The sequence below is a fragment of the Salvia hispanica genome, chromosome 3, assembly GCF_029641045.1.
Source record: "Salvia hispanica isolate PSC_SH4W2 chromosome 3, Shi_PSC_v1, whole genome shotgun sequence".
Taxonomy (NCBI): Eukaryota; Viridiplantae; Streptophyta; class Magnoliopsida; order Lamiales; family Lamiaceae; genus Salvia; species Salvia hispanica.
In genome coordinates this window covers 11,531,859-11,557,542 of record NC_142694.1, presented here as the reverse complement: position 1 = coordinate 11,557,542, position 25,684 = coordinate 11,531,859, and the positions used below count along the sequence as shown (strand labels likewise).

General features: G+C 36.8%; 6 protein-coding genes across 7 annotated transcripts; 5 read left to right on the top strand and 1 right to left on the bottom strand.

Annotated features, from left to right (window-relative positions):
* The first annotated feature begins 53 nt into the window (after positions 1-53).
* LOC125215650 (caffeoyl-CoA O-methyltransferase-like) lies at positions 54-1,440 on the top strand. 2 transcript variants are annotated; one of them, XM_048117133.2, is made up of 5 exons: positions 54-197; positions 281-360; positions 456-600; positions 721-852; positions 1,057-1,440. In XM_048117133.2, the coding sequence occupies exons 1-5, from the start codon at positions 126-128 to the stop codon at positions 1,348-1,350; spliced, it is 723 nt and encodes a 240-aa protein (XP_047973090.2). In that variant the 5' UTR covers positions 54-125; the 3' UTR covers positions 1,351-1,440. The 2 variants fall into 2 exon arrangements, with proteins under 2 accessions (XP_047973090.2, XP_047973089.2); XM_048117132.2 differs by having other exon boundaries at positions 718-852.
* A 1,014-nt stretch (positions 1,441-2,454) lies between these two features.
* On the top strand, positions 2,455-3,105 carry LOC125211222 (small ribosomal subunit protein uS9-like). Its single transcript, XM_048110943.2, has one exon. It carries the CDS (start codon positions 2,506-2,508, stop codon positions 2,944-2,946), a length of 441 nt encoding a protein of 146 aa, XP_047966900.1. The 5' UTR covers positions 2,455-2,505; the 3' UTR covers positions 2,947-3,105.
* A 2,537-nt stretch (positions 3,106-5,642) lies between these two features.
* On the top strand, positions 5,643-9,104 carry LOC125213653 (wax ester synthase/diacylglycerol acyltransferase 5-like). The gene is made up of 5 exons (XM_048114310.2): positions 5,643-6,457; positions 8,059-8,131; positions 8,221-8,501; positions 8,590-8,727; positions 8,803-9,104. Exons 1-5 carry the CDS (start codon positions 5,717-5,719, stop codon positions 8,953-8,955), a joined length of 1,386 nt encoding a protein of 461 aa, XP_047970267.1. The 5' UTR covers positions 5,643-5,716; the 3' UTR covers positions 8,956-9,104.
* A 441-nt stretch (positions 9,105-9,545) lies between these two features.
* Positions 9,546-14,330, bottom strand: LOC125213652 (polyadenylate-binding protein 2-like). Its single transcript, XM_048114306.2, has 9 exons — positions 13,684-14,330; positions 12,403-12,521; positions 11,619-12,275; positions 11,443-11,520; positions 11,245-11,334; positions 10,849-10,986; positions 10,404-10,583; positions 10,118-10,318; positions 9,546-9,956 (listed from the first exon to the last, which is right to left on the bottom strand). Exons 1-9 carry the CDS (start codon positions 13,922-13,924, stop codon positions 9,723-9,725), a joined length of 1,938 nt encoding a protein of 645 aa, XP_047970263.2. The 5' UTR covers positions 13,925-14,330; the 3' UTR covers positions 9,546-9,722.
* A 4,068-nt stretch (positions 14,331-18,398) lies between these two features.
* Positions 18,399-21,782, top strand: LOC125211454 (CBS domain-containing protein CBSX1, chloroplastic-like). Its single transcript, XM_048111256.2, has 8 exons — positions 18,399-18,681; positions 19,373-19,460; positions 19,571-19,635; positions 19,774-19,822; positions 20,570-20,625; positions 20,783-20,898; positions 21,078-21,135; positions 21,228-21,782. The coding sequence occupies exons 1-8, from the start codon at positions 18,469-18,471 to the stop codon at positions 21,297-21,299; spliced, it is 717 nt and encodes a 238-aa protein (XP_047967213.1). The 5' UTR covers positions 18,399-18,468; the 3' UTR covers positions 21,300-21,782.
* A 1,820-nt stretch (positions 21,783-23,602) lies between these two features.
* Positions 23,603-25,282, top strand: LOC125209040 (protein IRX15-LIKE-like). Its single transcript, XM_048108623.2, has 2 exons — positions 23,603-24,033; positions 24,679-25,282. Exons 1-2 carry the CDS (start codon positions 23,621-23,623, stop codon positions 25,178-25,180), a joined length of 915 nt encoding a protein of 304 aa, XP_047964580.2. The 5' UTR covers positions 23,603-23,620; the 3' UTR covers positions 25,181-25,282.
* Positions 25,283-25,684: the final 402 nt, after the last annotated feature.

The following is a 25,684-nucleotide window of genomic DNA, read 5'->3' as shown; positions in this document are numbered from 1 at the left end:
ACTATGCGTTATAAACAAGCTAACCATTAACTCAAACTTCTACTACTATATAATACCTTTTTTAATGGTAGAAATGAGGCAAATCCATACCTCAAAGGGGTGAGAAAAAAAAATTGATTTGGGAAATGGCAGAATCTGAAAGTGGGCACAAGAGTCTTATGCACAAGAGTCTTCTGCAGAGTGATGCTCTCTACCAAGTAAATTCTAAAGGAAAATGTTCATTATTTTTATTAATTGAGGTGAATTTTATATATTTGTTTAATTTATTGAAAAAATACAGTATATTCTGGAGACAAGTGTGTATCCGAGAGAGCATGAGGCGATGAAAGAGCTTAGAGAAATTACTGCAAAGCACCCAATGTTTGTTGATACGGATTAAGTTAACCTTTTGTTGTTGTTATTATTGTTGGTGTTGTTTGTTATTGTAACATCAAAATTGTGAGTGAATTAAATAGGAATATGATGGCGACATCTTCGGATCAAGTGCAGTTTCTGGGCATGTTGTTGAAGCTTATGAATGCGAAGAACACCATGGAAATTGGGGTCTTCACTGGCTACTCTCTCTTGGCCACAGCCCTCGCCCTTCCCCCAGATGGAAAGGTTGGGTCCTACTATACGGCAAACTAAACTTTATACCATTAAATTTCCAAATTTGACGTCAATAATTACAGTGTGAGCTCTCATATTGTATCTTCGTAATAAATTATAATTGATTAGCAGATATTGGCTATGGACGTTGATAGAGAGAATTACGATTTGGGTTTGCCGGTCATTGTAAAGGCTGGCGTCGCACACAAAATTGATTTCAGAGAAGGCCCTGCTTTACCGGTTCTTGATCAAATGATTAAAGATGTAAGTCTACATGTTAACAAAATGAAAACCGTTGCTAATAGAATGAAGATAGGAATAAAATCACAATTTCTTTGCATTCTTATTCTATTCCCTTCTTCGTTCTATTGTACCAATGAATAGGAATCACATTCTATTTCATCATTCAGTTTTATCGTATTAACAAGAGTGTTAGTGGTGTATTTTCTTGATTTATTCTTTTTGCAGAGCAAGAATCATGGGATGTTTGATTTCGTATTTGTGGATGCCGACAAGGTCAACTACTGGAACTACCACAATAGGCTGATAGAATTGGTCAAGGTTGGAGGGTTGATTGGGTACGACAACACCCTATGGAACGGGTCTGTGGTGGCCCCATTAGACGCTCCGATGCCGAAATACATTAGAGACAGTAGAGATTCCGTGTTGGAGTTCAACAAGGCTATCTCTGCTGATAAGAGGTTTGAGATTTGTCAGCTCGCCATAGGTGACGGGATTACATTGTGCCGTCGTATCAGCTGATAGCACCTCTTATTATGAAACAAATGGAGTACATTTTCAAGTTACGTGACTTGTGGCTTCTTTCTGATTTAATAAAACGTGCTATTGTTACGTGGATTAATTATATAAAAAAGTTATATTCAGTTTAATAACTCTTTTTGATTTTTCAATATGGTCCATGGATCACGAATATTATCACATTTAAATTAAAACATTTCCTTCAATTACTATACATTTTTCTTTTTTGTTAATTTTGTATGTTCTTGTAAATTTGCATTTTTTATTTACGTAAATTATCCATCACTATTTTATATATTTTTATCGTCATTATATAATTTATCTATCATCTATCATCTATCATAATCTAAAGTCCAATAATCACATTTTAGTTGACTATTTATCATCTAGCCATTTGAGTTATGAACCTTGGTCAAATTCTGGTTTATCCCATGTCCTTTAAAATTAGAATATTAAATTTGAAATTTAATTTTTCTCAATTGTTTTATTCATGTACAAATCTACGTCTAACAACAATATTTCAATAAAATGAAGAGAGAAATAAGATAAACAAAGAAATACTCCCTCCGTTCCCTCATAGTTAAGGCGAAACTTTTCGGTATGGAGTTTAAGAAATGAATGATGAGTATATATAAAAAGGTAGAGAGTATAAAGTAGTAAGAAAGAGAAAAAAGTTACTATATATAAAAATGACTCAACTATAAGGAAACTTCACGAAATGAAAAAATGATTCAACTATAAGGGAACGGAAGGAGCATCAATGAACAAAATTACTAGTAGTACATTGTTTTGAGCATCATTAAAAAAATGACATTTTGTATATAAATAAAATTACTAATAAAATAAAATTTATAATTCAAAGGTTATAATTCGATCAAAATTCATTATAAAATAACTAATACTCCTCCTTTATAAACAAAGGCTACTCTATATTTTTGTATAGCGTTTAGTGAGCTATATGCTTTGATGTTTAAAGAGCCCAAGAATTTTCATTGTTAATAACCCATTTAATTTAACTAGTTAGCCCAATATATCGAGATAGGCCCAAATCAGAAAAAAGGGTAAATAAGAAAAAGTGGTGGTATTTAAGCAATTCATCAAAACCCTAATCCCCAATTCCATCACAGTGTACCTCCGCTCCCCCAATCCTCCCCAACCATGGCGGCCCCGACCCCGACCGAATCCGTCCAATGCTTCGGGCGCAAGAAGACAGCCGTTGCCGTCACTCACTGCAAGCGCGGCCGCGGCCTGATTAAAATCAACGGAGTTCCCATCGAGCTCATCCAGCCGGAAATCCTCCGCTACAAGGCGTTTGAGCCCATCCTCCTCCTCGGCCGCCACCGCTTCGCCGGCGTCGATATGCGCATCCGCGTGAAAGGAGGCGGTCACACCTCCCAGATCTACGCTATCCGCCAGTCTATTGCCAAGGCACTCGTCGCCTACTACCAGAAGTACGTCGATGAGCAGTCTAAGAAGGAGATCAAGGACATTCTCGGCAGGTACGATCGTACCTTGCTGGTGGCTGATCCCCGTCGCTGCGAGCCGAAGAAGTTTGGAGGTCGCGGTGCTCGTGCGAGGTTCCAGAAATCCTACCGTTAAAATGTTTGCGTTTTTTATTGTTATAATCGAATTTTGGTTGAATTGAATTAAGATACTACCTTGTTATTTATGTTTTGAATGTTTGGAATTTTGTTCCTGCTTCCACCTGAAGCTTTTTTTGTGAGAAACGCCTTTAATTCATCTATTAATAGTTTTTGACATGGGAGTATTTAGTCATATTTGTTTATGTTCTATTTAACCATAGCTGATGCGAAATTTCATTGTATTGTTCCATTTTCGTACTCCTATATTGTCTTGCCCACTTGTTAACTGCATTGGTCTCCTTTTAAACATGATTTTTTGTTCATTCTTAAAAAAAATTGAACTTGATATACTTTCTAGTCATCCTTATGTTGAACTTGATTTTGTTCATCTTTTTTAAAATCATAGCATAACAATAATTATGCAATGACTATCAATGTTTTGTTAGTTGTTACCTTGCATTTGGTTGCCCCTGATACTGATTTTTGTGTTTGAGACTTGCATCTTTACATTAGAAGAAGAAAATTGCTGTATTTATGGGCTGAGAGAAATGTTTCGTTATGGGTGCTTGTCTTGTTTATGTAATGAATTTGGGTGCTACAATATGTGGAGAGTGAAAATTAGTTCTGATCTTTTATAATGACTTCTAGATTCACACTAGTGTTTTTCTTGTGGAAAAATGTCATATTGCTAATGCATAGTACTCCCTTTGTTGAGAATTATGTACTATAGTTTTTTATGTGAATTTGATAGAAGCAATTCCTAGCACTAAATAAGTTTAGATGGAACGTATAAGAAGATTTATTGAGCGAGTTGTCGCAGAAGCTATCTTCATTGGTCTCTTTTTTTGTGGGGTGGGGTTGGGGATGATTAAGCCCATCTCTCCAATAAATTTGGCTTCTAGAGTTGTTGATCTTACGATGCTGCAATTCTAACAGTTGAGGTTCACTTTTGTTTTTCAAGTCATTCACTGACAAATGATTATTGTTGCATAGCCTCTGCCTCCCAACATCGATGACAACCTTTATCGCACGACTTTAGTTTATTGGATCATCAAGTCTGATTTCATGAGTTTAGTTTATTGGACCCGCCATTAGTTAGTTAGGGCCTCCGGGGTGGGCAGCTAAGAGAGTAATTGGAATTTCCAACCTTGCAAACCACATTTTTTAAGTCGTCTTCATAGATAGTGTTGTTTGATTCAAAAATTGCAAAAACAAAGTAGTTGGGGTTGAGGTATCTTGCACGGATTAAATTAGACGATAGTTCAATCACTCAGTAATTGACAGATCTATTTCGGAACCTCATATATTACTATGTGGTCCATGAAAATTTGATGTAGACCATTAATGATGTTCTCTTTGGGCTAAAGTTTTGTCTGACTACTCTTTCTATATATCAAGTTATAAAAAAAGACCTACACTTCTCAAATTATCGACTGATCAATTAAACTGTTTCATATAGTATTAATCTAAGTCACCCTTGGATGCAATATATAGGAGTGAGCTGGGAAAGTGTTCAAAGCACAATCTATCTCAAGACTCCCTCCTTAGGATGCAATATATAGGAGTCGGCCTCGGGAGTTGTATGCCCACACCCATATATGCATATCATAACTTACCTACTTTAGAAGTATTATCAGTGCAATTTTCATCAACTCTCTCAAATTCGTCGGTGTCTGATTTGGAGGTGTTTTTTGTCATTAGGTCATTTTATCTTTTGACTATATGTTAATTCAAGGCACCAACTAAAGTGTAATTTATCTTGCGAAAATACCTTCAATTATATTTCAAAAAAACTCGATTTTGAGGATTTTCCCGGACTTGACTTCACAGCTAGTGGTGGAAGATATATTCAATGCAGTTATGAAGAAAGAACCTAGTTAATTAAGCACATGATTTTAAGAATATATAAAATAATTCTTCAAATCGGCCTTGTTTAGGTACTACTACTACAAATTAATATCTCAACAATTCTCACATCAATTTAATTAATCGTACTAATGCATTGATTCCTTTAGTTGGAATCCGTATAGAGTTTTTATTGCTTTTAGTTGAGTAAGTATTCATTGTAATATGTACTTTTTCCTTATTCCAGTTATCTCTCTTCTTCATCTACCTAACTTAAAATAGTTTGTGCTTAATAAAAAAATTTCACACTATATCAGAATGGGGAGTGCAGATGAAGTCAGATTTAAAGCTGCTTATACAAAATTAAATTGCAGATAAAGTCATATTTAAAGCGGCTTATACAAAATTAAATTGCAGATAAAGATTGACCATTAGCTGTCAGACTTTAGCACTGCATTAATCACATTAAAGATTGACTCACAATCATAGATACAATCTTATTTCATATAGAATTTTTTAATAATTTATTATTCATAAACTCTAATTAAATTTGTTTACGAATAAATATTAGTCTCTACTAATTGATATTTTTGCATCCGCCCCTGAATAGAATGAAATGATTTTCGGCGCGGTCAAGACATTGCAACGACTTGTGAGCGCGACAGTAGTATACAATTGAGCACGGCGCTGCCGATGCTGAAAATGTTGTATGACTAATAAATATGACCGATGGCTGTGGGTTCAATTCATTGATTATGATCTACAAGTTTTCTGACAATAGTATACAATTTGTTGTATCTCTATATTGATATCTCAGTTTGTGATATTTGTTGCTAAAACTGAATAAAAACGAAATTAATATACAATTATTTCATATTTATTCAACTACACGCTTATTCTAAATTAGCGGCGAATTTATCAACTCTCTCTCTCTCTCTCTCATGGCGGAGAGTGTTGACAGAGACCAGCCGTTGACCCCGGCCGGCCGCCTCTTTCTGCAGCCGCAGATGAACCAGATCATCAGCGCCGCCATCACCGTCGAGTTCCCGATCGACATCGACAGCTTCCGCGCTGAAGTTCAGAGCTCAATTATGTTCAAACACCCAAGGTTTTGCAGCCTCATGGTGCGCGATTCCGCTGGCCGCGAACACTGGCGCCGCACCGCCGTCGACGTCGATCGGCACCTAATCGTCCACCGCCAGCCTCTCGCCGACGATCCTTCGATCTCCGGCGACGACGCCGTCGACGAATTCATCGCCGATCTATCCGTCTCCTCGCCTCTCTCCGCCGATAAACCGCTCTGGGAAATCCATCTGCTGATGGCGAATAAAACTTTAATTTTCCGCGTGCACCACGCGCTCGGCGACGGGATCTCATTGATGTCGCTGCTGCTGTCGTGCTGCAGGAGATCCGACGATCCGGCGCGGCTGCCGTCGATTGGCGGCGTCGGCGCGGCGGCGACGGGGCCGGGGAGGAGGCGGATGAATTTGGGGACGATTGTGCTGGCTGCTTGGTATACCTTGCTCTATATCGTGGAATTCATCCTGAGATCGGCGTGGCGGAGAGATAGGACCACCGCGGTGAGCGGCGGCGCCGGGGTGGAGCTCTGGCCGCGGAAGCTGACGACGGCGAGGTTCCGCCTCGACGATATGAAGGTAGTCAAGGGAGCGGTGGCGAACGCGGTGAGTTTCTCTGAACCGTTGGATTTTTTCGTGTTTGAATTTATCATCGTTGGATTGATTTGCACCATTTTTTGTGGTGTTAACGAATTAACTGATTTCTGGAATGTTTTATTTTTGAATGGCCAATCCGCCACGTGGCCTCATGTTTTCTTCACAAAAACGCATAGCTAAAAATGCGTTCCTTAAATGGAAGGAACAAAATTTGATGATATTAATAGAGTTAGCAAATAAAATTTCATCTATTATTTTACTTATGATAAATTATTTAACTACAAATTAAGAATATGAATTAACTTTTTCTCTTTAACGTTATTATTGGATTATTGAGTGTATACAATCTGATTATTTTAGGATAATAATGATTCCACATTTTGGCTGATTAGTGATATAAATAAGTGTAATATTGAGCATGTTTTATTACTATAATGGATTGGGTAGTATTGAAGGACTTGATGAGGACTATTTTCTTATTACAAATAAGAGCATTGTTTTTTATAACTATCTCCAAAAATATAAAAGGAAATTTATAGGAACCAACTAGCTAACCAATTTTCTCGTATCATTCTTAATTCTAGTAATTTTAACAATCTTAATTTCCTAATTAACCACTCGATGGAATGTGTCACTGTCATGTCATGTCATGTTAGTGTAGAAAAAGTCAATGGAATTATTTTATTACTACTTGATTTAGAAAAACATCCACGATTTAAATTATTAACAAGGGGACCAATTTTCACGAACAATAATAAATATGCAACTGCTCGCCCACCATGAGGGTCCATCTTCAAAATGAATAGCCACTTGATGGTCGTTTAATTTAGGGCCAAATGGCAGGAAAAATCATAAAGTTTTGCAACTTCTTTGAAAATCAGCTAGAAATATTATGAATTTTTTATTCGTTCTCAATTATCCCCTGGTGTAAGTTTTTGGTGAAATTGTATTTGATATGACAGTCGAAGAATTTATACAGTACAATTTTACATAGTCTATATAAATACACTGTGTCTAATTTGGGGTTCTCACTTTCTTATTTTGAGATGAGTGTTGTGTGCTAAGTATGGATTGTTTATAATACTATAGTTTTAGACTACTCTACAGTGTGTTGTGGTTTTAATACTACATAACCATATGCTTTTACCATAAAATAAACACCAAAGTCCAACGCATATAGCCTTTTTCAAAGTGAAAAAGATGGACGTGGTAATTGATGGCTGAAAATAGTTGACCCAAGACTTTCTTGTCATGTTATAAATTTTACACATATACATGACATTGATATAAAGGGAATATTGCATCATTTAACGATGGCTTTTGACCCAGAGACTCTCTTGTTATGTGTAAAATTAGAATTATACAGTATCATTTTATATACATATACATGACACTGATATAAAGGGGATATAGCATCATTTAAGGATCTAGCCATCTAGGCATCTCTCAAATTGATATTCCATTGAATTTGTGCACATTTCTTGAGTTTTGACTCCTGAGAATTGATCCAAAATAATGGTATGGTATATACATGTGAAAGTAGGGATTTGATCAAACTTGATAACTCAAATCTTGTTTAATAATGAGATAGCTATGTATATTTGGTGCAGACCATTAACGATGTTCTTTTCGGGGTACTAACATGCGGCTTGTCACGCTACTTGGACATGAGATCACCCAAAGGTAAAACATGATCAATCATGTTTCACTTCTAACATCTTTCCCAACATGTGTTACAAAAAACTAAATGAAATGTTTATTGGTGTTTGTAGCTCTGCCCGAGGGGCTTCGGCTCACTGGTCTTGCAATGGTGAATTTGAGGCCACAGTCAGGACTGCAGGACATATCAAAGCTGATGGATGGCGATTCTGGAACGCGCTGGGGCAACAAATTCGGGATGCTTCTGTTACCTGTTTATTACCACAGAGGAGGTTCGGATCCAATCCAGTTTGTCAAGAGATCCAAAGCTATGATCGACTCGAAAAAGCTTTCGTTGGAAGGCCCCTTCTCCTACAGCATTGGCAACTTACTCATGTCTCTTTTCGGGCCAAAAGTGAGTTTAGTTTACTTCTTGAAACAGGAACATAAACATGAAAAGATGAGGATTAATCATTTCATGTTTTCTCTTGCTTGGATGGTAGGTTGCTTGCCTTCTCAACTACAGGATCCTTTGCAATACAACATTCACTATATCAAATGTGGTCGGCCCTACTGAATGCATCCTGATCGCAGGCAACCCTGTGAAGCGCATAAGGGTTACTTCAAGCAGCCTACCACATGTAAACATTCTCAATTCAACGTAAATGTATGGTTTGCATAACATTAACACAAGATCTTTTGATTGTGTGGTGCAGGCAATCACAATGCATATGGTGAGTTATGCAGGAATGGTGGAACTGCAAATCCAGGTTGCCAAAGATATTATTCCGGACCCCAAAACACTAGCAAAGTGTTTCGAAGATGCGTTGCGCGAAATGAAGGAAGCTGTTGAGGCGGCAAACAACTAATGTTTACGATAACTGGCTCAGTCTGTATTATCAAATATTCATCTAGTCATTCATAGATAAGAGTATCAACCAGGGTGTAAATGTATGTAATCAAATCCCATATCACAAATTAATACATCTCTTTGAACTTGCAATTTTAAAAGGGAAAATTATCAATCAAATCAATAATTGTTTGTCGACTTCTTCCCACAACTTACAAAGTTAGATAATTAAATCAGAACTTATCATACTTTCATAATTGTCCCATAACTTAAAATTTCTGGCGATTAGAACATAATAGCGCATGAGTTTAACAATTCAAAAGCATTCAACAATATGCTAGTTTTTGCATAAATAAAATCATGTTTGGAATCGATAGAGAATGCAAACGAATTTTACCAGCGCCTAACCAAAGAAAATATAGTATGTAAATTAATTTAAGAAAAATCTATAGATCTTGATAAAATGTCGTTTTCGTAGGCATACCTAAAAAAGAACTATACTAATTAGTTGTTCAAATTCATCAGACATACGACTGTCATTTTTGTTCATAGACACTAGCACAAAATAGACCTATTTTTGGGGGACGGAGTATGGAACAATAAATCAAATCAAAGAAAAACGATCAATATCCAAAGCACAAGGTTTAAATTAGGTTTCACAGAATACCAGAACAAACAATATCTCCAAAGCCAAATACATCATGCCAGCAAGTTTGAAAATCCTCAGAAATGAAAACATCAACTGTGTGCCGTTCAACAATTTAATAGGACACTCATTCAATGAGATCACTCATTCAATGACAACGAAGCCAGCTGCTCAGCTGGAGAGCCGCCGCTCTGCTGCTGGGACACACTCCTAAGCACGTCCATTGCCTCTGCAACCTTCGCTTTAAGAGCTTCTGGTGACTCCAACAAGTGCAGAACCTCTGTCTGGTCCATTTCCAGGAGCATTCCAGTAACCTTGGCTGCCGTCTCCGGCTCCAATTGTTCAACAAGTGGGTACAGATTCTCTCCCAACATCTGGTGTATACAAGTAATGTATTAATTCTCTATTACATCCTCAAATTGATTTTTTACGAACATAAGATGATCACGGCAGGTATAAAAGAATGGCAGAGTAAGTACTGGGGAGACCTCTAGGTTAAAGACAGCTTGTAGTTTGTGCAGAAGTAAATGCTTACCGTCCTTTGTTCACTGGGAGAAGCATTTGCAAGTGCAGATGCCAGAGCCCCAATAGGAACTGGCCGAGAGATTCCTGCATCACGCAATGGTAAGCCACCCATTTCATATGGGACAGGCAGCATGCCTCCTGCCATACCTTGCATAGGATCAGGCATGCCGCGTCCAGGAGGGAAGCGGGAACCGCGTCCTCTAGGAACCATCTGCGTAGAAGGAATACTTTAGCACACAAATACGTTTGAAATTGAAGAAAAAAGGAAGACAAGGGTCGAAATGCCACACACAGACCTGCTGTTGCATTACGGGAACAGGCTGCGGGCCCTGTTGCATTGGCCCAGCATTACCTCTCCTTCCACCAGGACGTGGACCTTGCTGACCCGGTTGAACCATAGGGACAAACATATTTGGCATGAGGGGCCCACCAGGCCTCATACCGGGTACAAGCTGCTGTTGATATCCAAATCCAGGCTGAAATAGAAAAACAAGTATTAGAACACATTAGGAGTACTTACAGAAATATGAGTTATCCCAGATCATTCATAATCTAGGATAAAACTGTGTCATTACAAAAAGACAAGACACACTGGTTGGAATAAATAGATACAAGCAAGCAAACTGTTTCATTTCAAAAGTACTCTGTACAAAAGACCTGTTTAAAAGAAATTATCTCAACATTAGGAATCTTATTCCACAATAGGAATCACACAAAATAGCAAGTCAAGAAAACTATTACCTGAGGAGGAATCATTGCAGGTGGAGCTTGACCATAGAATATCTGTTGCCCTAGACCAGGACCACCAGGAGTATACATTGGCATACGAGGAGCCACAGTAGGTGCCATTGTAATTGGCCTCATTTGAGAAAATTGAGCCTGGATTAAGTCATGATGCAGATCAGCATATATGCTTGCATAGTGTACGATGATACAACTTGTAAATCATTTGTGCTCAATAAACCAATGGTGCTTGGAGAAAAGAAAATTTAAGGAAGAGTAAGAGAGATGTGAAGAAAACAAGTGGTCTGCAACTGTTGTCAGAACAACAAGACCATATCGCTCCTCAGCCAATGCTTTGATTTCACATCAAAAGGTTTTCCCATACATTGAACTATTGAAGTAAATAACACTGACCTGTAGCCGTGCTCTTCTATCTTCTTTCCTCTGAGCAAGTGCAACGTAAAGAGGTTTGCTAGCAATCATCTTGCCATTCATTTCAGAGAGCTGAAATACAAAAAATAGTAACAATATTAATAATAACAAAAACCTCCTACATTAAAAGATAAACAGTTAAGAAGACAAAGCTGGTAGAATGAATGGAGATGGGCTCACAGCTCTGCCAGCCTCTTCAGGTGAGGAAAATGCAACAAAACCAGAACCTCTGCTAATTCCCTTTGGGTCCCGCATAACCTGAAAACATATCAGAGCAGGTCTAGTAAGTTATAGGCCCATAAGATGTTGATTATCAATGATGAGGGCTGAAAATCATGAAATGCAGGATCAACGACCTTGCAAGATGTTATTGAACCATATGAAGCGAATAACTCCTTAAGCTGATCATCATTAATGCTATCATCCAGATTCTTAACATACAGGTTGGAACCCTGTGATTTGTCAACAGCTTCCTTCAAACTCTGCTCAAATTGGTTCTTAAGTTGTACCTCCCTCTCAGATTTTTTCTGGGCTCTACCAACATACAGTTCCTTGTTTTCAATTTTTTTACCATTTAAAGAGTCAACAGCTCTGGCAGCATCATCTGCATCTTCAAAGTTGACAAATCCAAAACATTTGGAAGTTCCATCTTCATTTCTCATCACAACTACACTGGTAATTTGCCCAAATTCACCAAACATCTTCTGAAGATCTTCTTCAGTTGTTGTTTCGGATATATTTTTGACAAACACATTAGTGAATTTCGTCTTGTCTACTGCCATCTCTCTTTCTTGCTTGCGGACAAAAGGTCCGACATAAACTTGTTTCCCATTCAATAACATTCCATTAAGCTTCTCAATAGCTTTCTGAGCAGATTCTTCAGTGGCATATTGCACAAAGCCATAACCTAATGACTGGCCAGAAGAATTAGTTGCTACTTTGCATGAGAGGATGGTTCCAAAAGAAGAAAATGTCTCGTGCAGAGCTTTGTGGTCAATATCCTTGTCCAAATTCTGCTCAGAAAAATATATATCAAAATAAAGAGAAGGCTCCAAAGAAGTTTCTATTTAAAACTGCAAGACCATGACACATGCACATCATATATCCAACCGAACTTTTGAAAGAGACAGAAAACAATACCTTGATAAATATATTTCCATTGCCACTACGGCGCACACTAGGGTCTCGATGAGAATACATAACCCTAATGGGTTTGCCATTGAGTGGAGTGAAGTTCAGCTCCATCAGTGCCCTTTCGGCTACACCACAAAAGAGAGGAAAATAAATGGAAAGAAATAACACAGTTAGGTTTGAAACTAGAGATCTTTTTGTCCACCCTTAAGCAAGACGAAAAATAAATTAGGGGTATTTAGGTTTTGGGCGTGCAAGAAACAGGCATCCAAATTATGTATGTCCCAACTATATTACACATTCCAAAATATGGATATAGATGCCATGCTCATCGAAAATCTAAAACTAGACTGTACACATTCCTTAATATGTACAGCCCCACCTTCATCAGACTTATTCCTTCAGGTCAACAATCAAATTATCCAATACAATCAACACGAAAACATAAATTCGGTGAGAAGAAAGAACTCTTGAGGCGTGATGGACAGTCAAGAGACAAGCATATCATTTTTAACTTTGATAAAATTTCCCTTTGATACATTACAAATAATATTGATATGTACATACAAGTACTCCCTCCGTCCCACAAAAGATGTCACACTTCCCTTTTTAGTTTGTCCCACAAAAGATGTCACATTTCCCTTTTTGGAAAAAGATCTCTCACATGAATATAAAAATTATATTTTCTCTCTCCATTTAACACACAAAATAAAACGTCCTAAAATCTCGTGCCGTCCCACAAGTGTGACATCTTTTGTGGGACGGAGGGAGTAGTGTTCTATCATAATTATTTCCAAAAAAAGATTAAATTTGTCAAGTAATCTTGACACAATGAGCTCACTTATAGTTCCATTTCAAATCCAAGATTATTCATATAATGATTTTGAATAGTGCCTATCCTAGAGATGAATTTTGTCAAATGATCATTATTATGAAAAGTCTAATTTATTAATATTTTCAATATTTTCTGACATGAATTTTTTCTATTGTAGTTTCACAAAACATGTTGGATTAATATGTGTTCATAATTAACAAAATTTATAAAATATCTCAAGCCTCCCAAACACTGTAGAACTAAGGATTTTTGAGATAATTAGATCAGAATCTACATAGAAATCAAACGATTAAGCATACAACATACAGCATAAAACAGCATAATTAGAGACGCTTATCTTCAGAAAATGGAAAACCTTTCAGCAATTTACCATTTCCATTTCAAAATTTTATCAGTGGAAAAATAATCAACAAAAATTCATCATTAAATTGTAGAAAAGCAGAGTTGATACATACCATCTTGAGAGTTGCCAAAGTTGACGTATCCGTATCCGAGCGAGCGCCGGCTGGTTAAATCCCTACAGACCCTAACCGATACCACATCTCCCATATTGCTGAACAGATCGTAGAGCTGAGAATCAGTCACGTTGACTTCGAGATCGCCAACGTACAGCGAGGTCACGAACGGCGCGCCACCAGAAGCCGCCGCCGCATTCACCACCGGAACCTGAGACTGCATCTGAACCTGGGCAGCCATCTCAATTCACAAAAAACGAAACGAAATCGGGAGATAAGGAAACGAGCAGTTTTTTTTCCTTTTTAATTTTTCAGATTTTTTTGGATTTTCTCTGTAACTTCCCTCTCCTCTTCTTATTATCAAATTCACTGGAATGTAAATCAGAAAAATTCTTCGCCAAGTAGAACGAAAGCGAGAACAAAATGGAACTAAGAAATTTAGGGTTTTTTCACTGGATTTGATTTTCTCAATTTTTTTTTGTTTTTTTTGGGTGTTTTCAATAGAGAGAGGAGAGGGAAGGGTTCATAGGTCGGAGATCCGACGGAGAGACACGATCACCGCCAGCAACGCGGGCGGCGGCGACGCCGATAAGATGGGTAAAAATGGGGATAAATGTGGAGGGCAAAATGCGCCAAGTTTGGGCGGCGGTACTTATATGTGTGTGAGGGGTGAGGGATGCGCTGCCTGCGTGCACTCAAAAACCCTAAATCTCAGCCGTCGATTAGGTTGTTGGTTGTCCGAGATTACGTCGACAGCAGGAAAAGGATTTTTTTATTTTTAGGAAAAGGATATTTTTTATTTTTAGGAAAAGGATTCTTTCTTTTCTGAATTAGCTGGAAAGCTCAACTGTGCAATAGTCAACTTTACGATTAAGTCGTTAGTAGGGTGAATTTAGTCAACAAAATAATATTCCCTCTGATCTCATTATCTATGAGATTGGTATGCATTTTCAAAAATATAAAAAATTACTACTTTCTCGTCCCACAAAGGATATCACACTTTTGGGACAACACGAGATTTTAGGAGGTTTTGTTTTGTGTGTTAAATAGAAAAAAAAAATATAATTTTTATATTCATGTGAAAGAACTTTTTCCAAAAATGAAAATATGACATCTTTATGGGATAAACTAAAAAAGAAATTGTGACATCTTTTGTGGGACGGAGGGAGTACATGAAAAACAAAAAAAAAATATGAATTTTAGTTAAGTTTGAGATATGCTTGTAGTACTAAAAACTAAATGAAATATGTTGGAGTACAATATTACATTATAATTTATAAGCACAAGTATACGGAGCAGAAAAAATTGTTTTGTACTCCCTCCGTCCCATAAAAGTTGAGTCGTATTCCTTTTTAGTCCGTCCCAACAAAGTTGAGTCATTTCCTTTTTTAACTAAAGACAAAACATTTAATCACTCTTATTTTATTCCATCATTTACTTTACTCTCTCTTATCTTTCCTACTTTTTTCATCTCTCCTATTTATTTAATATAAATTCTTAATCTCCGTGCCCAAAAGTTTTGTCTCAACTTTTATGGGCGGAGGAAGTAGTTAAATATCACTGTAGTAGGAAGAACGAAAAAAAAACCGTTGGTATTGTAAACTTGTAAAATATGGAAGAGCACTTACTATATATTGTGGTCTCTTTCGGTGTTTTATTAATTGAGCAGAAAGGGGGTCAAATTATGGCAAAAAGGTTGGTTCGGTGTTCATTAATTATTTGTGCATGGCCCTCAATTGAAGCTATGGCCAGCACTGTTGGCTTTAACTTTCACCACAAATAATTCACGCGGAGCATTTGATATTTGAAAACTCGTCCGCTACAGTCCTCCATAATTGGTGGTGAAATGACTGCAGCATCCCTTAACTTTTTGGGGCTCCCACCATTTGCACAGTAGACTGCATTTGAGGGTTCAAAATTGTGTGGATACTTTCTCTCACTACCCTCTTCTCCTCAAACGGTGCTGAAGAAACGGCTTCGAAGATCCATACATTTGTCAGTGTTTCGACACCGGTGTCACGTACAAACAACTCCGGCGAGGACATAATCTTGGGTAGTCGACTTTTTTTGTTTTGCCGCTTTAATCGACAGAAGGGTAGAAGAAGGACACCAAACTCCCTTATCTACTGTTGTTGTGATTGTCGCTTTGAGACTCTGAGAAAAAATTGGATTCCGAGCCGGTGTTTTCGTGACCGGATTTGTAGATTTTTTTTTGTTGAAGAATCTTGATGATGAGGAGAAACAAATGGTCGTTTGATTTTGTCAAGTTGGGCTCTAAAGATCAATTTTTTATCCATTTTTTTCAGTTCTGTTTTCTCTTTGGCCATTAGGAGTTGACAAAGGCCCTTTAGCTGATACAAAAATATACATGTACACCCCTTCCATCGTTCTTCAATAATGTGGATCTAACATGCGATTTGTGTGTGCAGTCTCAGATCTGGCCGCTAAACGGAGGGGCCATACTCCGGCGAGGACATAATCTTGGGTAGTCGACTTTTTCGTTTTGTCGTTTTAATCGACGGATGGGGTAGAAGAAGGAATTACAAGTAAATGATAGGGACATATTCGTCTGAATGCATGGAAGGGGCTTGCGTGTTGTCAGTCAAATATGGAATACCAAACTCCCTCAACTATTTCCTGCTTGATGAGACCAGCCTGTTTTGATTGAGTCAACATTCATTTCTTACCTTTCTAAATAGGAAGAAGCAAACGAGCCCTATATATGATAGATCACGTATGGAGTAACTAGATAGAAAAAGTTAGTTGAATATGTTAATAAGGAGAGAGAGTAGAAGAGTTTATTTTCAAATATAGAAAGTGGGCATCTTAAATGAGACATATTAAAAAAAAAGGTAAATATTTTAAGTGGGACGGAATGAATAATAAAATAATTAAAAAAAAAAAAAGAATTCGCGTGCAGACATCCCGATTATGGTCATAGTAATTTATTCATAGATGTCCCAAACTCAATTTAAAAAACTACGCATAGAAGCTTAGCAATTTCGTAATCACTCAACCTCAGTTAATCATATTAATTTGTACTATACACGTAAATGAGTGTGTGTATATGTGGTGTATATATTGTTTATGTGTGTGTACATATGTGCCGGTGCGTGTGTGCGTGCATATGTGCTTGTGTGTGTGAGTGTGTGTGTGTATATGTGCATGTGTTGCCGTAGGTATGTGCGCGCGCACGTATGTGCTGCTTAGTGTGGAGGGGGATTGTGAAATGGAATGGAATAGTCATTTCTTAGCTAAATGAAAGGAATGACTATTCCCATGTGGAATGAAATGATGATTCCTAAGAGCATCGGGAGAGGTAAATGGAGAGGTTAAGTTATATAACTACCATATTTACCTTTTTCCATGAAAAATCATTCTCCAATGGAAGATGTATTTGAGAAGGTATTACTATACTTTTTCCCATTTTAAAGAGGTATATTTACCTATTCATCAATGGAGAGGTAAAATTTTATAACTACCACATTTGTCTTCTTTTCATGAAAAATCATTCTCCAAGGAAGAAGGTATTTGAGAAGACATTACACTTTATATTTTTTAATGCATTTTGTACTACTCTCCGTCCCACAAAAGATGTCACATTTCCTTTTTTGGAAAAAGTTATCTCTCACATTAATATAAATATTAGTATTTTCTCTTTCCACATAATATATAAAACAAAACCTCCTAAAATTTCGTGTTGTCCCACCTTTATATATATCTTTTTCATTTGGAGTATATTTCTTTTTAGAAGAGTATATTTCACTTTTTGAGGAGATATATAGATGATATACCTCTTTTATTTACCATTCCTTGTTGGAGATGCTCTAAGAAATAAAAATACCAAACAAAGATATGGAATGGAGGTACGAATCCATTCCATTCCCTCAATACATTCCACCATACTAAGTAGCCCCTAAGCAAATTTAGTGCTCCATTCATCCACGAAAAATAGGGCACATTTGCCATTTGTTGTCCACGGAAAATATGATGCATTCAATAAAGGAAAGTTTTCAGTAAACTCTCTCTTACTTTTTTCCCTTCTCTCTTACTAATAATATTGACCCACATTCTACTACCACTACTTCTCTTACTTTACCAATTCTATATTAAAACTCGTGCCATTAATAATATGCCTTATCTTTTATAGACGGAAGGAGTATTGTTTATGTATCTATCTCAATTAAACTAGAGTTTTACAATATAAGACGATACATACCATAAATTCACTAAACACACCCTTTATCCCAAGTCAACGAATACAATCTAGTTGGTTCATTTGATTTTGCTAGTTTGCAAACTTTGCATCAATTTGTAAATGAAATGAACTGAAAGTTAATTCTGAACTACTCGTTTAAACAGTACCGCCTAAATTGCTAACATATTCGGGGCTTGTTTGGCAATATGCTGAAAGGGATAACAGAAATAAAAAAAAAAAGACTTTGCGCATTACACTATTTACCTTTTAGTATTTTACACTATATAGTGCTCCTGAGAATTATTGAGAAAAGGTTGATGACGTCATTCTTTAATGATTATTTCCCTATTTTATTATTGTTAATTATAGTTTCAAATTAATTAATTTATGAAACTTGACAAATTTTGCCGGGAAACATCATTACCTGTTGATTCCTGCCAAACAAGTCCTTAATCACGAACCCAACTTGCTTGAGCATTGTAAGTACTCCGTATATAAACAGCATACTGATACAGGCGAGATGTGGAAAAATATCTGATTTCTTTCTGCATCTCTCTGTTGCTTTTTTCCATCACCTCTCCACATTCATGGATTCCATTATTTTCGCACAATTTCCCTCTGTTTTTTCACTTTCAGGAGCAGATCCACTCGTTCACGGCTGCAGTTTACCCTGCGTCCTTACCTGCTACACTCGCTCTCCCCTCCCAAATCCGTCGGTTACTATTTCCACCACCAAACGGAGGCGGCCTGAATCACGACGCCCGCTTCTCGCCACCGCCGGCGCCACCAATTCGGCTCCCGTAAGTAATCGCCGCGCATCTGTCCTGGAATTTGGCTACTTATTGCCTATATTTGCGTAATTGAAAGTAAAAATACGAGAGTTTTTTAAGCAATTAGAGCTCTAATGATGTAGTACTACTATATTAGGTGTATTAGGGCTAGTGATGAAGATCGTTACACACAGAATTTAATTGAAGAGTTAAATACCTATGAGGTTTTGTATCTGGATTGTATCTATGACTTGTCTGAACTCTGCAACATAGGAGTATGGTTATGCTTAAAATTTGTTCGCATCTAGTAGAGTTAACAAAAACATGAATGCTTTTATTATTAGGAGTTTTTGACATCTATAAACCTCCAATACCCATGAATTTTCATAAGATTAACTGCTTTGTCATCCTTAGTTTATCCATGTGGCCATTATAACCATGTTGTAGTTCTCAGCCCATTTTTTTGGAGCAATCCGGGGACACAGAAACTGTATGGATATACTGAGGGGGCGTCTACTTTGGGCGATACTCCATATTAGATTGAAAATGCCTGTGATTGAATATTTGTAGGATTAGATGATCTAACGAACTCAAAATTATTTAGATCCATCTAACTCTAAGTATGTGGTGATCTGGTGGATTAGCTTATGGAATACTCCACCACCCTAGCACAAGTATAACCAATCTTCACCTTTACTAAACATGCATTTAAACCTTTCAGGAAAGAGAGAGAACCTACAATGTAGGTGAGTTTATGACAAGAAAAGAGCAATTGCATGTTGTAAGGCCAACAACTACTGTCGATGAAGGTATTTCTTATCTTTTCATCTTAGTTTTTATTTATTTATTTATACACTTTTGGGTTTGAGAGTTTCTCAATTAGTTCATTCTTTTGGCCACCCTCTTAATTTTTTCCCAGCTTTGGACACCCTTGTGGAGAAAAGAGTTACTGGATTTCCTGTGGTTGATGATGATTGGAAGTTGGTAATGCTACGTATCTTGTATGATTTATCTTTTTGCATTGTAGAGAGCAACATAAATCTCACTTTTCCTACCTTTTAGTAGTAATGACTTTGGTGGCCGTTCATCATAATCTTGACCAACTGTGTGATGGTGTTACAGGTCGGTGTGGTTTCCGACTATGATTTGTTGGCACTTGACTCCATCTCAGGTACCATTGGATTTGTGAAACCAATTTAATATTCTTGTATTTTTGTTAAGCTGCACCTCTAAGGATAGAAACTTAGTTTATAGTACGAGTGTACAACATCTACCTGTTAAAGCTGGTTACTCAGTTTATTAGGTAGTCATCGCAGATATTGACTTGCTTTCCCTCCATTCATGAGTTTGAAAAGGAAGAAAATGAAAAATGTCGAACAATAAAACATAGAGATATGTAAAGAAGTATACAGACATAGTAGAGAAAAGAAGTAGGTATATTTCGTTACTTCATAAAAGCACATATATATAGTACAATTCAAGAGACGAAGTGGTCACATAACCGATGTGAGATACTTATTATCTAGCATATTATATAAGAAAAAACATAAAAGTCATCAAGAAGAATGAATCACACTGAAAAGAGTGAATCACACATAAACTATAACATACTGACAACTCCATTAGAATTGGAAGATTTGTTTATTAGTCACCAAACCTAAGATTATGTAAGAAAAAGGACACATTTATAGCAGCAATTATCAGCACTGTGCATTGTTTATATGCCTAGGTGCGGAGGGACTATAAGATATGTAAACTAGATTGTTTTTTCCTTTCGGTGTATTAACGATTAAGTTTAACATATTTTTGTACTTTCCTTCTATTTCCTGGGGCTAAATCAACATAGCTATTATCAAGTAGAGTTCCTTATTACTCATTGCTTATAATTTTTGTTCTGTTTCTCATTGATCAAAATTAGGTGGTGGTGAACAAGATAGTACAAATTTGTTTCCAGTTGTCGGTAGCACTTGGAAAGTACGTATAAACTTTTCTTTCATGAATCTATTACTCTCCTTGATAAATTTGTTTCCAGTTGTCGGTATCACTTGAATCTATTAATTTCCTGGATCAATGTAAAGCATCCCACTATTTTACTTGGCCTGTCTGAGTTTCTAATATTCTATTTATGCAGACATTTAATGAAGTTCAGAAGTTACTCAGTAAAACTAATGGGAAGGTTGTTGGTGACGTAATGACTCCTTCCCCCCTAGTTGTGCGTGAAAACACCAATCTTGAGGATGCGGCGAGGTATTTTGATCATTTTCTTAAATAAGTACAACAATTGTAAATCTGTTGATCTAAAAATTATCCCAAAATGTTAGTTTTTCTATAGCCAACACTAACTACAGAACTGGTCAGTTTGTGTGTACCAATCTACAAGCTCAGATTCAATCATTCAAAGGAATAATGAGATGCTTATGGTGCAGGTTATTGCTTAAAACAAAGTATCGTCGGTTACCTGTAGTAGACATTGAAGGAAAGCTGGTAATGTGATTCTACTCAACTTACAGCATTGGCACAGTATACTAAAATCAGCTGTATGGAATTCTTACAATTTGAATTTTGCCATGTGATAGATTGGTATTATTACCAGGGGAGATGTTGTCAGGGCGGCTCTTCAGATAAAACAGGCTGCCGAGGAAATTTGATCACTCTTCACCACTGCTTGTCTAAGCATGAGTGAAAATAACACGTACACGTGCTTGATTGTCTAGCCATATTACTGGTTGAACTGAAGTGGTACTCTCTGTGATGTAGTGGCTGATTACTCCATAAAAGGACAGCTGCAGTGAATATGGCACAATGAGGTAATATGTAGTATAATGTATATGTATCGGTGACGCCCCAAAACCGAGTACTTCATTCTTGCCCGGCTTGTATATTTAGATTTCGTATTCTTGTTTGCATGTGGTGGTGGTGAGAATCCAGAATTGTAGTGAGATTGAGATCAATAGGTAGACTTTCTGTGTCCTCATGGGCTGGGCTTCTGCTGCCCTTATAGCTGTTGTAATAGACATTTATTAGGCTAAATTTTTTGGGGGTAAATTATTAGCATACAACAATCACTGTTTCCCTAATTCATAATATTCAGAATTGTAGTGAGATTGAGATCAATAGGTTGACTTTCTGTATCCCAATTTTTTACTGTATAATGTTATTACATTATTATAGTGGTCATAAATATATGCTGTATAAATGTGATAAATATAAATATTTTTATATTCAATCATTTTCATGCTAAATTAGGTTAATAAGGATGATATTACCATTATTAAAGTATTTCTTAATCGGTTAATTTAATCTGACATTTCACCTGTGGTAGTTTAGTATGTATTATAAGTATGCAATTTGTTAGAATGTAAGATAAGATTTCCCTGAATTTTGTTTTGAATTTTTGAACAAAATGTTTTTATAAGAAATCATATTTCTAATTATGCTTGATTTACAATGGCGATATATGATAAAAAAAAAATACAATTGATGAATTATGTAATTACAATTAATCACATAACTCGTAAAATTAAGGGTTTGATGTATACCATCTATGATTTTATTAAAAATTAATGTTAACGAGTGGTGGTGGCGTATGAAGCATTGGCTCACTTTATTATGATATCAATGAGATTGTGACTTCTCTACTTTCATATTTAAACATCGATATTATTGTTTTCTATGAATACATGCATGTCGTCTACTCCAAATTTCAGGAATAATTTCATATTTATTAAATCACTTGGTCAAGTTACAATTGCAACATGACATACTACTTACCACTATCCACATTAAGCCAGAGTCGTAAAGATGATCATTGATGATTCCTCATTAATCATTGTGATTATAGTGACTCAAACTTTTAAATTTGGTTGAAAAAAGAAAAAGAAAAAAAAGTAGTGTTTCATTTTGATGTTTAGCCGAACGTGTCAAACGGCTCATTCTTACGCATTTGCGAGTTTCCATAGCATCATGAGATCCCACACTCAAAGTCGCAACTTATTGAATGTTGAGGTTGAATATGCACTTTGTTATGAATTTTCATATTATTGCTAATCAGACTTAGTATTGTAATATTCAGATAATGTGATTGTGATTACCATGGTTTTAGGTGGCTGTCTTATAATACCACATGAGATTTTGATAGTCTACTATCTGCTTTAAATATCGAATGTATTAGTTATTTAGTTTGGTTGAAGACATTTGTTCCCCTAAAGCATGAAAATAAAAAATAAAAGAGGTATTCAATCTATATATAACGGTCAGTTAATTACTCCATCAGGCATCAACTATATGACCACTAAACCTCCGTATTATGTTAGGAATACAAAATTAAATCCAATCAATATCAACATCGTAAAAAAAGGAATATAGTTATTAAGTGTGTAAGATTCAATCGGACTCGCAAAGTCGCATTGAACTTTAGTTCTATTATAAATGTTAGTATTAGAGTTTAAAATTATGAATAATGATAAATGTAAATAATAATATCCTTAAAATTTTTAATTCAATTAAATTAAATTATAAATCATTTTTGTTATTAGTTATGTTGTTCTTTAGCAATAAAGAGGAAATGATATGAATAATTTATGATAATTTTTTACATTATTTCGAGCTTGATTTGATATAGTTACATTTTTTTCCTAGCTAAAAAATTCTAAAATGTAAATTGCCTATTACAACCAAAATAAATATTTTTTATTAGAAATGGGAACTGAATATAATAAATTAAAATCATAAATCCTAACTACTGAAATTCAATAAAACATACTCCAACTAAAATAAATAAGTAGACAAGGGATGTGCCACCAAAATTGGGAGACACAAACCCTTGTAAGTCCTCCGCACGTCTTATTACTTAATCAATGCCATACCAAAAATTAAACTCTCGTATCTAATCAAATGAAACTCGTCACAAAAAGAACTATAAGTTTGAAATTTTTAAATATCATATGTTAAATAAGCACATCAAATATAAATGTCACAATTGAAAGAAAAAAGACTCTGTGTGCTTCCGATGAAGACCGCCGGAAAATTCCCACTCCTCCACCCCTACAAAACCGGCAGCCGCATTCGGATCACCGTCGTCGCCCTCTTCCTCCTCTTCACCTTCACCTTCCTCCTCAGCCTCATCGCCACAAGAGACACCGCCGCCGTCCTATCGCCGCTGCCGGACCCTATCTCCGACGCCCTCCTCTACTACGCCTCCACCAACGCCACCCCCACCATGACCCCCGCCGAGATAGACTCTGTTCACTCCGTCCTCCGTCGCTGCTCCGCACCGTGCAACCTCCTCGTCTTCGGCCTCACCCAAGAGTCCCTCCTTTGGAACTCCCTCAACCACCAAGGCCGCACCGTCTTCGTCGACGAGTACCCCTTCTCTGTGACGAGGTATGACAGAAATCTGTATAGTTCCATCCTCAAATCAATTGGTGATTTTAGAAGTGACCGATTAGACTTATATTAGAATTTTCAGTTTTTGGATTAAATTGGAAGGTCTTTCGGTATTTGGTATCCAATCTGCATGTCTTTCAAAAAATGGAATCGAGGAACGCAATTTTTTAATTTTAGAGGATTTTTGTCCTTTTCTCATCTTTTTTCTCTCTCAAATTACTTGAACTGTCCAAACTGCCCCTTACTTTATCTTCTCTTATTCACAAGTAAGTTCATAGATGATGGATGATGTATGGTTATGAACTTGTTGATAATTAGATCGATCCTCTCGATCTGTCTTGAAGGAATAAAAGTGAAGATATGAGACAAATGGTAGTTTGGTCGGTTCATGTATTTTGTGAAGAGAAATAATATGAAATAAAAAGAGAAAGAGAATAAAAAGGCATAAATTTTCTAAATTGAAAATTTTGCGTGCCCCAATCTCATATTCTGAAAGAGGTGCCAATTGGATCCCAAATACTAAAAAGACCGTTCAATTCAATCTCAAATCCTGAAATCTCTGGATTTATATAGTGGTTTTAGTTGTTTCTTTTTATATCGTTATAGTACTATTTATTTTTGTTTCATTTGTCAATAATTAAGGTTCGAGGAGCGGCACCCGTCGGCCGAGGCCTACGACGTCCGGTTCACCACCAAAGTCCGAGACCTTCGCAGTCTGATCGAGGACTTCAAGCGAGAGGTAGACGGAGAGTGCCGGCCGGTGCAGAACCTGCTCTACTCCGACTGCCAGCTGGCGGTGAACGACCTCCCTAACTACATGTACGACGTCGGGTGGGACGTGATCGTGATCGACGGGCCGTCCGGGTACGCGCCAAATACGCCGGGGAGGATGGCGTCGATATTCTCCGCCGGGGTTATGGCGAGGACTAGAGGCGGCGGCGGCGGAGGAGGGACGCACGTGTTCGTGCATGAGATGACGAGAGAGGTGGAGAGCGTGTGCACGGATTTGTTCCTTTGCCGCGAGAATTTGGTGGAGACGGTCGATATGTTGGGCCATTTTGTGGTCGGGAAAATGGGCGGCGGCGGCCGGAAACATACTTATGGATTTTGTTACACAACTCCTTCTTCGTCTCACTTAATTTGATCTAAATTTATATATATGTGCGTTATTTTTTTTAAAGTACCAAATACATGTAACAAACGCATATGTAATAGTACTCCATATAGAATAAATAATTAGCGAGTATTAGTACTAGTATTATATTTCTTTGGAAAATCGCCGATTTTTGAGAAATTTAATGGCTTTAGAGCCCAAAATTATTTTTTTTAAGTTTGATTTCAATAGTAGTAATAATATGGACAATGCGCATTTAGAAGCCCATTTTGAGGCCCACTATACAGTTTCAGCACGAAGTGAGCCCGGGCCGAGCAGTGGGCCTAACGAATTCTATGTCACTTTCTCTATTTTCTTTAAATGTTATAAATTGAGGACAAATTAATGTTCATATGAGGTAAGACAATAGACATCTATCATCGTTGATAAAGATATCTTTTATGGAGTCAACTAATATAATTTTAAAAAAAAAATTGGTATAATGTAGTAGTCGATGGTGTTTTTAGAGTTACCGAGTATAACAAAATTTGAAGT